This window comes from Pagrus major, chromosome 5 (assembly GCF_040436345.1).
Source record: "Pagrus major chromosome 5, Pma_NU_1.0".
Taxonomy (NCBI): Eukaryota; Metazoa; Chordata; class Actinopteri; order Spariformes; family Sparidae; genus Pagrus; species Pagrus major.
In genome coordinates, this window is record NC_133219.1 from 2,292,729 (window position 1) to 2,311,313 (window position 18,585).

General features: G+C 41.9%; 1 protein-coding gene across 1 annotated transcript in view; it reads right to left on the reverse strand.

The window, feature by feature from the left end:
- The window catches only part of npdc1b (neural proliferation, differentiation and control, 1b), a 46,854-nt gene extending 28,993 nt beyond the window's left edge, over positions 1 to 17,861 (reverse strand). Inside the window, exon 1 of the mRNA XM_073466858.1 lies at positions 16,660 to 17,861. Coding sequence (XP_073322959.1) covers positions 16,660 to 16,729 — 70 coding nt within the window. The 5' untranslated portion in view covers positions 16,730 to 17,861. The remainder of the gene's footprint in view (positions 1 to 16,659) is intronic.
- Positions 17,862 to 18,585: the final 724 nt, after the last annotated feature.

Here is an 18,585-nt window from a genome sequence, read left to right on the forward strand (position 1 = left end):
ACATGACGCCAGGTCAGCATCCCCTCGTTTGTCAGTTTATGAAGGGAGCTAGGCGCCTTCAACCAGTGTCAAGGAACTTGGCTGCCCCGTGGGATTTATCCTTGGTGCTTGATGCACTGTCGTGCCCACATTTTGAGCCTTTGCATCAGGTAGGGCTTAAACTGCTCTCCTTTAAAACGGCTTTGCTATACGCGTTGGCTTCGGCTAAACGCGTGAGTGACATTCATGCATTGTCGGTGAACCCGGCATTTATGCAGTTTTTAATGCAGGTTTTATTGAAGCCCAATCCTGCGTTTGTGCCAAAGGTTTTTAACCCGGCACTGTCATGCTGCCCTACTGAGCTGTCGGCGTTCTATCCTCCTCCTTTCTCCTTGCAGGAGCACGAATGCCTGAATGCGCTCTGCCCGGTGCGTTACGTGCATATGTTGACAAGACGGCTGGATTCAGAAAATCAGAGCAGCTGTTTGTGTCATAGGCCACGTCACACTTGGGGAAGCCTCTTACAAAACAGCGTTTGTCACACTGGATTGTGGAGGCTCTTCCATGGCCTATGATAGCAAGGGGCTGCGACCTCCTGCAGGGCTGCATGCTCATTCCACTCATGGTATGGCTGCATCGTGGGCACTGTTTCAGGTTATTTCTATTGGAGAGATATGTGCGGCTAAAAGCCGGGCTACGCCTCACACTTTCTCTAGATTCTATAAGTTGGATGTTACTTCAACCACACTGTCACACAGTTTTGAGCGTGGGTTGATTAGCGGTGTTTTAATGACTGGTCTTCGAGGTGAACTTGTCTGGCAATACGGGAGTCTCTATATCCCATAGTGAGATACCGAAACGAACTTCAGGTTAAGAAATTACCCTGGTTCTCTGAAACATGAGTGAGGTATCTCACCAGACCACCCTCCTTGCCTGGAGCGAGGAAGAGGTGTGCTTGCTCAGACTGATGACGTTACGCCCGGCTTTTATAAGGAGTAGGAAGTCCATCCTCCAGGGAGCGGACGTCACGTCTGTCTGCCAGTCAGGACTGGCGTAGTGGAAAATAGCTTCTGGGGACAAGCACAGGGAGCGTGTCCCTTAGTGAGATACCTCACTCATGTTTCAGAGAACCGGGGTTAATTTGTTAACCTAAAGTTTTACAGATGTCTCTTTCGGGAAAATGCTTTTTGGGCCACATAGGAACTTATAGCTGCAATAATGCAAGTGGCCACTGGGCAAAATTGGAAGCAAGCCTGAGTGGTGCCCTAGCATCCAGGTCTGTTATACATTCATGAGATCTACCTATAGGACACTTGAACAAACCACCTCTATCGCTGCACGCTGTGTCGTTATGCATGTCAGACTGTGGGTTACTGTCACTTCAGCATACACACAGACATGATGTTCTCATGTCTGTGTGTATGCCTAAGTGCCATCAAGCACACATTTTAGGGTTCATATACTCCTAATCATCATAAGACTAACCGTTAAAATCTTGCCATTAAGTACTTAGACTTTCATATTGTAATTACATACTCACTGAACTGCTTTTATTTTTAACCACCATGTTTCTTTCAATCTTAAATTGTGTATTTGGACTATTTCTACACTTGTTTAAATGTTTTAACTAGTAATATACAACTTACATGATAGTATTCTCATCCTTTTCACACAATACATAGATGTATACAATTAAATAAACCACAAAAGAATTCTACCAGTGAATAAGTGAATAAAATGTGAATAAAAAGTGATAAAATGGGGTTAAATGGGTTTATCTTCCATTGCACCCCTACAATACTTTCACTGAGAAGCCCAGCATTGCTCCATATGCTTCCCCACAGGGAGTATCTGTTGCACTTGTTGTTATGGTGCGACAGTGAATCCATTTACTTCTCACATTGTTTTCTTAGTTACCACAAGCCATCTGAGCCCTGTCCCAGTGTACAGAGAAGAAAAGACCTGGAGTCTCTGGAAGTACTCCCCATGCCACAGGGAAAAGACCCAGCTATCGATATTAACCCCTTTAGCTTCTTCATCAGAATAACTCTCGTCTTCACTACAGGAACCTAGACACTGGTTGCCATGACGACTGCCATGGCAACTGAGGAGGTGTGACATCATCAGGGGGTGAGTCATCGGACAGAAACACAAGTCAAGGATGGAAGGTTTGTCTCAGGTTCGTGTGTCAAGCAAAAAAAGGCAGGGATGACAAATGCGTGGAGGAAATGATCAGGGTTTAATGTCGGGCCGTCAGTGATAACTCAAACTCTAAACACTGAAAACAGGTCAAGTGCACATTTCTTTAGTATTATGGAAGACTTTAACTCTTCTATAATATGCGACTAAAACAACATCTCATTTGCAGAGTGCACAGCTATTTAAATTTTTTATATTCTGTTTCATTTATTTTTGCACAATAAATTGGGCCTTTGTTAAATATTCAAAACCGTACTTACTAATTTGCAACAGTAATGGAGTTGCATGTGTTTATGTAATGGTTCTTGCTGCACTACAATTGATGTCATGTTTAAAGCGGCTATCAAAATATACATGCCATTCATACACACAGTGGCCTGCCCTTGGAGACTACAACAGCAGTGAATAATCTATGCAAAACTTTACAACTAGATGATGGAGAGTTAAAGCATTGGTACTGTTTCTGTCAGCTGCAGTATACTGTAGACCACAGTGATCCTGAGTGCCTGAGATGAAATAGCTGCAGACTGCCAGTTAATTTACAGAAAATAAATAGCTAAAACTTAAATGATTCATAAAGGCTTCTGTAAGTGTAATGAATACACTACTGCAGACGAGTAAGCACCAACCTGGACCCAGTGACATTAAAGACAGTAAAATGAAGGAGAAGCATTTGCAAAAATCTCCAACATGAGAAAATGAGAAAACACACTAGATTTGTTCCCATGTAAACATACCTTTTTTTTCTACCTGTCTTTCATAAACCAAGACTGGTCAAACCCTATTTGGAGATTTTGTTCTGTTTAACATCATAGAAAATCCCTTTATTGTATACAGTCACTGTCACACATAAAACTGTGAAACTCTCCAGTGAATTCAACTGCACTGCTTTGAATAAATCCACATTCAAATAAAGCTGAGTGCAGAGCAGCTTTATCAAGGCCAAAAGGTTGTAAAGTACATTACAGCATTCATTATATCAGAGATTCTGACAGTGACATTCCCACAGTGTCAAATACACTTTCTTCTAAAGCCATAGTTTCCTAGCAACCTTTGTCCTGTGTTTGATCAAAGAAAATGAAACCTGTTCATTCTCTCATTTCTCTTTCACTCCATCTGAAGGCTGTACTGAATGTTGTGTCCTTAATGTTCTGGAGAGGTTTGGCAGATGCAGGCTCTTTAAGGCCAATGCTGTTGCACTTAACTGTTGCACTTGTCTCATATTTGACTCTTGCCTCCATGGGCAGCCCTGTAGGCAGGAATGTTGATTTATAAATATCCAATCTTACATCAAAGCAGAATATCAGAGTGATACATCAGTCTTAACCTCTATTTAAAGACATCATCACATGATCTAATCGTTTAAATACCTTATTCCTCGATCTTTAGGCTGCACTGATCAATATGTTTACGTTGATAAACATATTGATGTGAAGCATGAAAGGTGTCAGTCATAGTGACAAACAGAGAATTATAATGTGATTCTGCAGCGCTACCAGGGATACAAACTGGCTAGAATAAACTTGGTACAACTAGGGGGACTGGGGGTGTTTTCCCTGGATGAAGATTTAGTCATTGAAATGCAATCTGGTCCACTCTGAAGAGAAAATTAATATTATCATTAATATTACTACCCACATTGTGTCAGCTGGTCAAATACAATAGACATACAGAAAATGCACAAAAGACCACCTCCTCCCTTCAGCCTGCACAAGACAAAACAAGACCACACCAAGTACGCTTGAGAATCATCTAATAAAAGTTGATTTTTATATCGACTATCATAACAATTTCTGTTGTATGTTGTACAACACACTCTCCTAATTCTTTTAAATCTCTTTTATTCTGAAAATGACATTATAAGCAACACAAAACATGACATCTTAACATCTAGCATTACCTGTACTATTGTAGTGTTTGTAATTACCTACACTGAGACAGAATTTCAGTGTAGAGTTTTCAGAGTTTAGGTCTGAACTCAAAGATTTATTGAAAATATAAAACTGTTGGTCATACCAAACATACAACAGCAATCCATCTCTCAGAGAAATTACATTTAAAGCATCAAAACACACAAGAGTGTCCATCCACCCATCACTGACTGCACTGGGTATACTTCAGACATGTGACATGGTAGGCTTCTCATACTGATGACATGTGATGAGAGAAAGTGACTGAATATTAAGGCTGAACGATTTATCGTTTTCTGATCGAAACTGCGATTTCAGACAACGCAATCATGTGATCACCAAAGCTGCGGTTTTTGCAGCGCTCCTGGCTGACCCAGGATCTGTTGTGTCAACTATTTTACACATACATGCCGTCTCTCTACCATCCTGCCAAGTTCACCAATCAGAAGCAGCATGCTACTCGTGGACAGGTCACGCTAACCAATCAGTATTAACCTGCTCCTTAACGTGTTCTGAAATGGCTTCAGCTGGACCAGAAGTGGAGTTAGGGGATTTAATCCCCAAGAAAAACAGCACGTCGGTCATTTGGGAGTTTTTCGGGTTTGAGGCTGCAGACGTGCACCAGAAACAGGTACTGTGCAAAACCTGTCGCGCTAAAGTTGCAACATCCAGCAGAAACACAACCAATTTATACCGGCACTTGAAAAATCGCCACAGGCATTTGCATGACGAGTGCCTGACGAAAAAGTCAGGTGAAAATGATACTCAGGCCCACTGTAGCAAACAGCCTACAATTACAGCATCTTTTGCCAGTGTAACTCCGTATGATAAGAGCAGCCACACCGGGACACCGGGAATTGTTTTGTATTTTACTTAAAGGAACTTGGGACAGGATCAAGAAATAAGACTCAGTAGTGACACGACGGCCGTTGCGGCCGTTAGGGTAACTGCAGCCATCAGCCGTGCTTGCTTCTTGTTAATAAATACATTTGGAAGCAATTTTTAACTTTAGTTTTCATCCTTGCATTAGAGTAATAACATTTAATGTTTTAATGTTACTGTACATTGTGAATATTGCACTGAAGCTTGATTTGAAGGAAATTGTGAATCAAATCGAAATCACAATATCTGCCAGAAAAATCACAATTAGATCTTTTCCAAAAATCATTCAGCCCTACTGAATATTTATAGATAGTTCATCATCAAAACTAGCGCTAATACTAAACTGATTCTGGGGATTTTCAAAAACAGTCAATGAAGCATTTAACCTAGACTGAACGCACAATAAGGTGGACTCACAATCACATGCTGTCTGACAGCTCAATACAGCTAGCTAGTCAGCCGTGAGCCAGGAAACACCTTACATGTTGGGAGATTTTACCTTCTGCACTGTGTCATTTTAGAAAGTCACTGTGCTGGATATATAGCTAGCTACCTCGGTAATAAGCTACATCGCTGACCAGTGCAAACTAGACACTGCCATCACATTATAATTGTAAACATTGTTCATCATAATGGTCTTCCAACAATTCCTACATGCTACAGGTCATATGAACCGTATTGCATTGATTGAACAGAATTAGAATTCATTTCCAGTCATGCCGACTAAACACAAGCCCCGCAACATGAATCTCATTGATAACCTATTCTTAATTCAAAACAGTAAATTCTGCTGAAGGGTGAGGAGTTTTTTCGTCTGTGTTACCAGCTTATTTCGATGCCTCCAATAGGTAAAAATATAATTTAATGCCACTTGCCTAGATTTAAAGTTGTAGCATTTTGATGGTTGATGGTTTGATGGTTTTGATGGGTGCCAGTATAAATCTGACAAGAATATATATATATATATATATATATTTTGTTATTAGTCAACCCTACAAAAAGGACCCATGTATTTCAGTGCATGGCCCCTTACTTAACAACCAGGAATCATCAGGCAATAAGAAACCCCCACATAAGAAATTAGCAGACCAAAAATGTGCATTTATACATTCAGTGCCCCAGTACAAATCCACAGTGTCTCTTCTTCTCAACAGACAAGTCACTCCTCTTCAAGATCTCCCAAACAAACAAAAAATACTCAGTTTGAGCCTCAGTATACACTTGGCCACCAAAACAAAACCAAGTGATGCCTCTTGCATCAAATGGGCAATCTTGGATATCCTCCGACAATGGAGTTTACCTCCTGTATTCCAGTCAGTGCGCTGTGTAGCTCCAGGGAATGCTCAGCCTGGGAGCTGGGTGACTTTCCAGTGACTTTATAGTGTACAGGTTGGAGAAGAGAACTAATCCACTTACTGAATGGGTAAATAGAGGAAATACAGACATTTTAGCTCGTTACCAGGGGTTGGCAAAGCTATGACGCGCACTCTGGGGACGGACTAGAGGTTTTTCTGCTTTGGACAATGGATGGGACCGGAGCCATACTCTGTCGTTTTCTTGAAAGTGCTGTTCTCTGTGAGTTTTGTCATAATTTCTTTTTTGTCTTTTTTGTTTGGTCATTATTTTGTAGTTAGAGGTGTTTGGCGTGGCATCCTGGGCCTGGAGAATGGCATCTGCAGGTCTTCGGAGGGCTCGTCCAAGGTTCAGTTCAGCAGGTGTGACTCCAGTGGATTCATGGACCGCTGAATTGAGAGCAAATGGAACACTGGTAGGTGTTTATCCCAGTGTTTGTGGTTCTCTCCTACATAGGAGCCAATCATTGTTTTTAATGTTCGGTTTATTCTCTCGGTCATGTTAGTTTGGGGGTGGTAGGCTGAGATAATTTTTTGTTTCAGGCTCCATTTGTCACAGGTGGCTTTGAAGATGGAGGAGATGAACTGGCTTCCCTGGCCCGACAGAATGTAGTTGGGAACTCCCCATCTGGTGGGCATTTCCTGGGTGTGTATTCTTGTTATAGCATTGCTGTGGCTTTTCGTAGAGGAAATAGCCTCACCCAACGGGTGTAATAGTCCACAAAAAAAACCAAAAACTGGTAGACGTTTCCAGTGGAGCTCCTAGGAAAGGGGTCCATCAGGTCCACTTCCAGCATCTCCCAGGGTTGGTTTATCACAATCTGCTGCAATTTCCCAGCAACCTTGCGACTCTCAGGTTTGAATCGCTGACACACTTGATAGTTTTGAACAAAACTCTTAACATCAAGGCTCATGTGAGGCCAATATGCCAGAGCTTGTAGTCTCCTGTAGGTTTTATATCTACCAAGATGTCCGGCCAAGGGGTCCTCGTGAAACATCTGCAGCAACTGTCTTCGGTTGCTCTGAGGTATGAGGATTTGAAAGATCGTTTTGTGAGGAAATTGTATCACCTGATAGATTTTGTCCTCCAAAATGGTATATTTTGTGGAGTCTGTTAAGGTGACTTCTCCCTTGTCCATCATAGCCTGGTACAAGTGCTGGCAGTCTTGGGTGCTTGCTGCTCTCTCCATATTTGATCATCGGAGACTGGCAGATCCTTTTCTTCTTCCCCTTTGACTGACAGTGTACTGCGCAGGCTGGTGGTAAGTTTCTGGGAGGGGTGGTGAGATCATGAGGGGCTCTGGACAAGGCATCTGGAATGGTGTTATTTTTTCCTTTCCTGTATTTCACAGTAAAAGTAAATTCCTGTAGCCGGAGGGCACACCGGGTGAGGCATGCACTGGGTCTTTGGATTTTAAAAGACCCATAGCAGCGCTGAGTGGTCAGTGACGACGGTAAAGAATCCTCCGTCCAGTTAATAACTCCAAGCCCACACCACTGCCAAACACTCTTTCTCAATGGCTGAATAGTTACGCTGGTTTAAGCTCCTGCTGCCATATGCCAGAACTTCTTCGGTTCCAAGCCCGGTCTTCTGAACAAGCCCAACTCCCAGACCCACGTCACTGGCATCAGTGTAAACAACAAAAGTGAGGTCGAGGTTTGGATGCCCTAAGATGGGTGGAGAGACCAGCCAGCTGTTGTTGAGGTCGATGGTTGAGAAAACAACAGAACCAGCAAGTGAGTCCAGAATGTCCTGTATAGGGGGGCAGAGGGTAAGCGTTGGTGTATGTCACTGCGTTAAGTTTAATGTAATTCACACAAAACCTGGGCTTCCTATCTTCTTTTGGAATGAGGACCACGAGAGACGCCAAAGCCGAGGATGAGGGTTCGATGATGTGAGCTGCCAGCATTTCCTCCACTAACTCCTTTATCACTTTGAGTTTTGCATGGGAGACTGGTAGGATTTTTGTTTGATTGGAATGTCCTGAGTCACAGAGATTTTGTGTGTCAGAACATTGGTTCGGCCCAGTGAGGAGGTGTATACATCAGAATTCCTTTGTTTTATAGTTAAACTCAAAACATACAGTAATGTCAAATAATTGCCAGATATTGAAAGTTGAAGTAATCCTGGAAAAAGGGGCAAAAGCATTTACTCATAGCACATTTTCTGACATTTTTACAGCCAAAACAACAAAATAAATCCAGGCGGCCTGTTTGAGGCTTAGGTGCTAATTAACCTGGTTGCTTTTTCAACTGGTTGCATTTTTTCTCTGTGTTTTCATCAGACTCTAACATCAGTCTTTTAATAAAAGCTGGTGGTATGAATCTGTGTGCTCCAACACACCTTGGACTTCGTTCCTTAAGCTTTTTCCTGTACTGAGAGCACCAGACAGGCATCCAGCTCCATGTGAAGCGGTTGAGGTGTGCTAAACCTTCATTGTTGCTGCCTTACATCTAGGTCTGGGTGAGTCAAGGAGAGACACAATTCATTTGCAAGCAATTTAAATAATACTTTTTCTATTCTGGATTCATATCCTGTGAAATTAAGCAGTCCCATCCATCTGTGGCTTAAAGTCGAGGTTCACAGTAAGTCTTAAAATAGACAAGTAAATTCAGAAGCACTCACAGAAACCTTATTAAAGCATCTGTTAGAACACTGATCAAATCTTTTTAAATAACAGCTCTGTGTGTTAGTGGATGGTTATAATAAAGTATGAAGTATGTCTAATTTAGAAACTGTGTTGCTGCATTGCTCCAGACAAACTGATTTGTGCGGAGTCACTTCTTTCATGTCTCTGTTGTGCTGAGGTGAAGTGAAATCCAGCAGATACTGAATGCAGGGACCGGCTCCCACTCACATCACTCCACAGCACTGACTTTCACCAAGATGGAAATGTCAGTCAACGAGGAAGCTTCAATGCTGTGTATGCTCTCACAGCCCTGACAGTGACACTGCTGACCGTCATACCGTCAGGCCACACGGTGCAGCTATACATAGGGTATGCCTGGTAGATCACTGATCACTGACATGTCTGCAGACTAATTACAGTTAAATGCAGTTACTAGGGATGCACTGTAATTATCCCGCTGATGAATTATCAGCCCAATAACGGGAAATTTAATTTACTATTTATTATTCCAAAAATTAAATCATAGCCTATAATTCCCCCGAATAAGTAGGTGGTGCTATGCTGCTCCCCTAACACAGAGGAGAGGAAGGGGGGAGTAGAATGACAACATGCACAGCATACTAGCGGTTCAAAGATGTTGTCGCCCATACGGATGGGTTTTTTTACAGTTTCAGAGGAAGACAACGCTATTGCAATTTGCAATACATGTTCAGCAAGGGTTCAGAGAGATAGAAAAAAAGTCTGTGAGTTTTAACACAACCAATCTTATGGTTGAGTCACTTAAGAAGTTGTCATTGCCACAAAAGTGTGTTAAATGAATACAAAGCAGCTAGCTTTGCCACATTATAAAAGATGAGTGCTCCAATGCCTAAACTAGTGCCTATTCAACAGGCATCTGAAAACTGCAGGAAGTTTTAAGGATAATCCAAAGGCCAAAGCAATTATCAACAAAAACACAGAATGTATCGCACTTGACGACGAGCCCTTTCCTGTTGTCAAATTTCACTGGCTAACTAATTGCACATTTGGAGCCAAAGTATTCTCTCCTAAGCTGCCACTACTATACTGTATGATGTGGTCACCACACACATTCGTCCTGTGATTGATAACAAAGACCAGGCATTAGTCCAGTAAGTATGATCAGTTTGATGGAAAAAGGCTAAAATGTAGTGAGAATCACTCTCATGATTACCCACAAAAACAAAGAACAGTTCTGACTCTTTGGCTTTTAGAGAGCATTTTGCTCTTTTAAAATAATCTGTCAAATTAGACCTGTCAATTGTATTAAATACTCAATACAAAAATAGAGGCTTTTATAGAACAGAGAGGGTCGCCTTTTTACCCTAAGGTGCACATAAACTGCACGTTTGGAAGTTTTTAAAATACAGAAAAAAATTATCCTTTTTTATCAGTTATCGATTGCAAGAGGGAGGTAATTATCAGTTATTGGTATCAGTTGAAAAACATCCACATCATGCATCCCTGACAGGTGCATTCATACAAATACAGTTTGAAGTGTGATACATTTTAAATAGTCAAACAAAAAGGGTCATGAAAATATGATTGACATGAACAACATGAGCTCCTTTCCAGCTCTCAAACATCTGTCCGCACTGTATGGTCGGGCTAAACACCAGGTACTGAAATTGTTTCCTGAAGCATTCTCACCACAATCTGCTCTAATTCTCTATGCTAATAGGTGAGACATGTGCAAAGACAGATAGAGAGAGACGAGTCACACTGGTGGCTGTGCTGATAATGAATGTTGGATTCATTATTAAAAGTAATCTAGTGATAGTTGTCTCTACATCCATGGGTACATTACAAACAGAAACTGCTAATAGCTAATTCACCAAACTTTTAATGGTGCCACTTTGCCAAAATCTAAACAAATCTGAGCCAAGTTGTAGCCCACTGGGCTATTTTTAGCCAATGTGTGACAATGATGTGACCCGTTGGGACAAACATCCAACAGAGTCTTTACATGCAGAATTCTGCAGACACATTTTACACGTACACAGAAACACACCAACAAATGCATGTAGAGCAGAATTAGGCAGATACCCACTGATAATTAACATTCAACAGAGAACGCTCAACTTTTTTAACCACCTGAAATCCAGCTCCCGAGACACCCTCCACTCCAAAGCCCTCCAAACTCAAGAGCTGAGCCCAGAAAAGAGTCCCCTATTTCAGTTGGTACTGAGGCTAACTGTCCCCTCTCAGACACAGTCTGACCAGCCTCACAACAACACTGCTCTCCAAACACCAATCAGAGTAAAGCAAATTATAACACAATGTAAAGAAACCTATCTGGAACATTGGAAAGAAGAAACTAAAAGCCAAAGTAGATTAGAATGTTATCTAGCCCTAAAAAGAGATTATGAATTAGCAGAATATCTCTCTACTGTCAGAGATAGAAAGTAGAGACAGATCCTCACCAAGTACAGGCTCAGTGACCACAAACTGACAATCCAAACAGGAAGACACAAATAATCATGGCAACCAAAAGAAAATAGAATATGTGGTCACTGTTCAACAGGTGAAGTTGAGACGGAGATGCACTTTCTCCTACAATGTAAAACATTCAACGAAACGAGGAACATTTATTTTAACAAGTTTCAACTCTGTAATCTCAGAGTTCAAAGAGCTGAATGACCTCTCAAAATTAAAAATACTCCTGGGAGAAGGAGACAGGGCATATCTTGCTGCCCAATATGTGTCAACATGCAACAACCTGAGGGACAGTGTGACCGACACACACACACACACACACACACACACACACTGTATATACTGTATATATAATTGGAATGTAAATCAATCTTGGTGTTGTGTTGGTGTTGTTATTTGTTGTGTTCTGTCCAGATGTTTGGACATATGCTTTGGCAAAATTGTTGTTGAACTTTCATGCCAATAAAGCCCCTTTTGAATTTGAATTTGAATTTGAGAAAAAGACAAGTCACACTGGTGGGTGTGCTGATAATGAATGGATTCAGCATTAAAGTAATCTAGTGGTAGTTGTCTCTACATCCATGGATACATTACACACAGAAACAGCTTATAGTTAATTCACCAAACTTTTAATGGTGCCACTTTGCCAAAATCTAAACAAATCTGAGCCAAGTTGTAGCCCACTGGGCTATTTTTAGCCAAAAGTCATCTGTGAAAAAGCTCTCCGTTGAGCAGAACATGGTGATGTTATTGCAGCCATGCAGAGCAGCAGTACAGGGCGTCCATGAGTCTACAGCAGCAGCAGCAGCAGCCTCCTTCACACAACACAGGTCCTAATCAGGTTATGTGTGGTTTAATAGCCGAGTGGAAGCCTGGTCTCCGTTCATCAGGGACTGCAGCCAAGCCAGAGGCCCAGACCTCCAACTCCCCAACCCAGAATGAGACTGAATGAGGTTAATTTTTGCATGGTGTTCAGGACTCGTCTTAGAGACTGTCTTGCTGGTCAGTGTAGCTACACAGACCCATAATCCTTCATGTTCCACCATCTTATTGCAGGTACCTCATCAGAGATTATGTATGAGGCCAGGTTATTTTTGGAACTAGTTCTTGTGAATATATTCACAAATTAATTTACATGTGAAAGCCTTCCCTAGACCAAGGGGCTGGAGGCTTCACAGGCTTGTAAAACTACCAAGAAATGAAACTCCACTGCCTTCAAATTCCAGTGATATCTTTAATCTGCACTTCCACAAGAAGAAGACATTTACAGGTCTGCTCACTGACCACAATCCCACTTTTGATGCAGAGATAGTTGTTATGACCAACGTTTGGAGTTTCTGTCACGTGATAATAACATACACAACACTACAGACCATCTTTGATATATGACCACAATGACTGCAATTCCAGGTCAGGTCATGTGATGACAGCCAATCCATGACCATGACACCTGAGCAACAATTCGCTGATTTCACTGATGAAATGTATTCATTTATTTATCAGTATTTCTGTGTGTTTTAGTCTTTTAACATCCTGTGTTTAGTCCTTTTTACATCAGGTTTTATGGTGGATTCATTTCCATTTTAATTGATTCCATTTAATTAAGCCCTGGTCTGTTTAAATGTGGTATTACTGTTTAATTTCGTGTGGGATGAGACAGAGGGTTGCAAGACACAACAAGATTTTCAAGGTACGATAACCATTTCGGAAAATATGATACTATTCAATATTATAGACATTATTACCTCCGCCAAGGAACTTATGTTTTCACACATGTCCATTTGTTTGTTGGTCAACAGGATTACACAAAAACTACTGAACAGATTTCCATGAAACTTGGATGGAGGATAAGTCTCAGCACAGAATAGACCCCATTAACTCTTGGTGTGGCTCCAGATAACGGGACAGATCCAGGAATTTGTTTTAACATTGTGAGATAGGGTGTCTTTCAAAATTTTCGTTGATTTCTCAGGGAATAAAGCATGAATGTTGATGAAAAAAATCCGGTGGCTGGAATCTATGAGTGAGTACAAAAGGGGACTGTTGGGCCTTGGCAGAGGTATGCGCTCTAATGAGTGCAATTCTAGTTTGTTTCCATTTCCCTCAGTGAGTATCTCTCTTTCTCTAGTTCTCTCCTCCTCCTCCTCCTCCTCCTCTCTGCTGGACAATCCGGACAATACCTTCTGATTTTTTTTTTTTATTATTATTTTGTTAATATTCTTTGTGTGGTGTGTCCTCTTCCAGATTCAAGGTGTAGAGGAGTTTGCGGCGATGCCTCAGCCTGCTCAGTTTTCCTCCTGAATCCATTTTCTTTGTCCATTTTTGGGAGGAGTTTTTCATTACCCCAACTAATCTAAGCACATGGGTGCACTGTACAGACCATACAGATCCTGTAATTTGTGAGTTTGGGCTATATAAATAAAACTGACTTAAGAAGTGACTTCTTAAAGGAATAGTTCACCCTAGAATGAAATTCAGTCATTATCGTCTCACCCTCATGCTGATGAGAAGTCCGGTGACGTTTCTTATTCCTCAAAGTGCAGCTGGAGACCCGCGGGGGTACCCTCCTGCAGCAAAAATCCATATAACGGGCGTCAATGTGCCCGAGACGAAAAGGTCCATAAAACTACACAAAAACTTTGTAATATTCCTCCATACTGCTCGTCCACTGCAATCCAAGTGTCCTGAAGTGGCGACATCCAAAGTTTACTCGAAACGATGTCATTTAGTACATTTTTCTAGCCTAAACAGTCACTATACTATATCTGCCTGGAGGCACGCTCCGTGTGCACGAGAGTCTCCCTCACAGCCGCTTGCACTACGGAAGCCACACCAGACAAGATCAACAGAACTCGCGATAGAGACCTTTTCGTCTCGGACACCATTTACGCCCATCATATGGATTTTTGCTGCAGGAGGGTACCCCCGCGGGTCTCCAGCTGCACTTTGAGGAATAAGAAACTACACCGGACTTCTCATCAGCATGAGGGTGAGTCGATAATGACTGAATTTCGTTCTAGAGTGAACTATTGCTTTAAGTCAGTTTTACGGAACACAGACTCCTTTACGGTGCTTCCTTTGAGCCAGGGTCGTAACACATTATATCTTAAAGCTTTGCCTTACAGTTAATTAACAGTACGTACATAAAAGAATGTCATTCTCCCTGTTTCAGAGGAGTCGTACAGTTGTGTCACGGGACGGTTTAAATGTTGATTCTAGTGCTGTGGTGGGACACGATGAAGGAAACACAAGGAGTGTTGGAGTGCATCACAATATGATGAGACAGCATGCTGAATAAAATGACAGAGGAGTAGAGTGTGTGTGATGTCACGTGGTCCTCCAGGTCAGTGACAGAGAGCTCTTCACTTCTGACAGCAGGAATGTGTTTGTGAGGACAACCAGAGCACAGCCAACACCTGTGCTGATAATGAAGGCTGTGACACCATCATGCCCTGTGACACACCCTGAAAACATTTCTCTGCCTCCATTTCCCACCTCAAAGCCAAATCTTATTAGTGTTGTATGGTCTCCCAGCATATGTCACTGGTGGAGAAGCCTGGACACACTGTGGACACAACATTGACACACAGGCACTACAGCTTCAGAGTGAAAATGTATGTAACGCAGCTTATTTAAACATCACCACTCCTAGACTCTTTAGGACTCAAGTATGTCTTTAGAACAGACTTTAGCATTCTGTATTTTATCATTTCTATCCCCTATCATTATACTGAATGTTGCAATGAGGACTTAGTCCTATTGGTTGTGATATACTGTAAACACAGGATCATACTAATCAGTACTGATTACCACTGTAGGCCATTTTCATCAGGATAAACACTATTTGCTCAAAACTTCCAAGATATTCACAAAAGAAAGGCTGGCAGTGGCTCTGATGGGTAATATAATGCAGCTCATCCTCACATATTCAGAAACTACAATGTGCATTTTAGTACACACAGCTAACATGACTGATTACTTTTATATCAATTCATCTATAGTTGAAACAATTTAGTAACTAGTCCATCAGCAAACAAGCAATTTGAGGACATCACCTTTACTGGAGTTACTGGAAATATAATGGACATTTTCAGTATTTTTGGACATATTATAAACTACTCAATCAGTGTGATAATGTTTTTCCCCACCAATAGCTTAAGATAGATATTCCATTTAAAAGAAAGAAAACATTTTAGAAGCCAGACAGAACGACAAGCTTTCCCTTACTTCTCCCAGAAGTAGCCTAATATTGTTGTAAAGACAACCAGATTGCTTTCTGTTCTAAGAGTAGCAACCACCAACAACAAGGTACAATGTGAGCTTTACACATTCATTTAATGATGGAGAAGTGAAATCAGATAGAAAAGGTGGCAGGCCATCAGCCTTAATGGATCACCAGTCAGCCTTAATTTTTCTTTTTCTGTTTTATACCCAGCAGCAGACAAAGGTTTTCAGGAAACTGATGTGAACACTGATGGTGTCATTTTTCTACAGCCATTACATTTTGGAAGCAACGTTTACTTGATATGGTGCAGTGAAGCATAAAACTTGTCTATTGTCTGTTTAAGTTGCTAAATGATTTAGACACTCAATACATGCTGATCAAAGCTGTTGTCAATTTATTTTCTATAAATCTACTATTCAGTTAAGACAAGTCCTTTCAGCACTGACTCCACAGCTTTAGGGTACAATAACACAAAAACTAAAACAATACAGAAACAAAGCCTGACCAGTCCTGAATTCAGGGGCCTATGCCAATGCAGATATTAGAGAGTAAAAGACAGCCCATAGACACACATTTTTGCACACTAATTTTAAGGCTGGAGGGTGACACAACACAAATTTTCAATATAAAATTCAAGGTGATGTCTTTAAATTGTTGTTTTGTCAATAAATTTAGTTTAAGCTGCTACTCAATTAATGATTTTATTTTTGTCCCTGAGACAATGAACTAATGACCTAACCCTAAAATCAGGCAATTTAAGGTCATCACACAGTCACTATGCTGAGTACCAGGACCCCACTGACACAGTCCACACTGTGTAACCACGGGAGATCATCAACACCACTAAACACCACCCAGTACTGCAGGTCACTTGGTGCCATGGACACAGTGGAGGTCCCTCAGGGGAGTCAGACATATACGGAACACAGAAGATGCCTGAATACCTGAGGCCACTGCCTGGACCACAGACATACGCAGAGTTAATGCAGCCTGTGTTTGAATGATAGCAGGTAGCAGCAGCTCCTCACCTGTCAAGCAGGTGCTCAGCGCCAACAGGGCCGCAAAACCCGCAGCCTGGCCGAGCAGCGGGCCCCGCATCCTGGACACAGCTCCAACGACTGACAGGGGACACGAATACCGACTGAAGGAGGAGCAGGAGGAGGAGGAGGCGAAGGCGGAGGGGAGTCGGTGCTGATCATTCCCCCATCCCCCGGTTCTCAGGAGGAGAGGACTCAGAAAAACCAAAGAAACACGGACAACAGTGAGGACGCAGCTCGGGAGTGGAGGAAGAAGGCGGTGATGCTCCGGGACGAGCCTGTGTGTCTGCCGCAGGCTCTCTGCTCCACACCGAGGACCTGCAACATGGATGCACACCGATGACTGGCTGATTGATTGGGGTCTCTTCTGCTGAGCTGTAGGAGAGGCACGTTAGTCTGTGACGTAAACGCGCTGCGCTCCCTCGTGCTGCCTCCAGGTGCTGCTGAATATCAAATAATACACCCACGTTTAAAAATAACTCACGACTACGTTTGAAAACTAGTTCCGTCTGTCGCTCTACAGACAGACAGACACACACACACACAGACAGACGGACACACATACATACACACAGAGACAGACAGAGTCCTCCTGCATGTAGCACAGGATCTGTGCCACTTATTCTTTCTGGGTTCCAGATACAATTTAGCAGCAGCCACAGCTTCTTCTGAACTCGACTTCACAATTCACATCATAATAACAATAATAATTGAGACTGTATGACCTGACAGTGAAGATGAAAAATCATGATCTGTCATGAATCAAGGTATTTATTTTAACCAACATGTAATTACATTTCCAAAGAAAAAATTTATTAAAAATAATAATAGAATCTGGTGAGGGAAACACGGCTCCACCCTGGCAGAGAGATACAAGTCCCTCGACCCAGTCCATGATGCAGGAGGTCAGCATGCCTCCGCCTGCCACTGGGCTGACAATGCACCCGACCCCAGTGCCATCTGGCTTGGGAATACTTCAGGATAACCCTGGAGGAGCTGGAAGACATTGCTGGAGAGGGATGTCTAGAAAACCTTACTCAGCTGTCTGCCACTGCTGTGACCCTGGATGGTTGGATAGTAGATGGATGGGTGGAGTGATGGGTTGTAAACATAACCTGCAGTCAACAAATGTGTTAATTAAATCACACTTTATCAAAGGTTTTACTGTCATTAACCTGTTACTGTCTCTGCAATAAATGCTTAAATCTATGAGTAATTCTGTTTAGGTTTAATTATTCTTGTGTCATTAAAGTTGAGTCAAAGATTCTCAGAGTAAAAAACACTGCCGTTCTGTCTTTATCTCTGTTAAAGGGGCTCATATAGTATGCGGAGCCTCTGTGTTGTGCTGGACTCCAGAGTGCAGAGAGGCTCTGAGATGTGACACTCAAGAACATGCATGAAGTCACATCATTTGGACTGTCGCAGAAAGTCTGGCCCGAGTCCTTCACAAAGAAATCCAGTAGCATTACATAACTTCAACACATCGTCCACAGGCTTGTATAGACAACAGAGAGAGAGACTGGAAGGTCTCATTTTTTCCATCACATTACAATCTACTGTATGGACAATAAAAGTGATTAATACATGTAAAATACTATGAATGTTACATAGAGCCTCTTCAATCGCTAGCTTGGTAGCCATTTTGGGGAAACTTAAACTTTTATGCCTTTGAATTGAATTGAAAAATTGGAATGGAAATATACCAAATGAAATGTGACAGTGTGTACAATCCCAGTGAGCAAAAATATCCCAAAAGATGTCTTTTCAATGTTGACGTTGAAGAGACATCTTTTGAATATGTTTTTGCTCAGTGGGATGGATTATCCAGTGAAACAACAAAACAACAACAGATATCTCAGAATCTTGGCAAATCAAATCAAAAGCCCCATTACCACTGTACCTAAGTATAATGCTTTG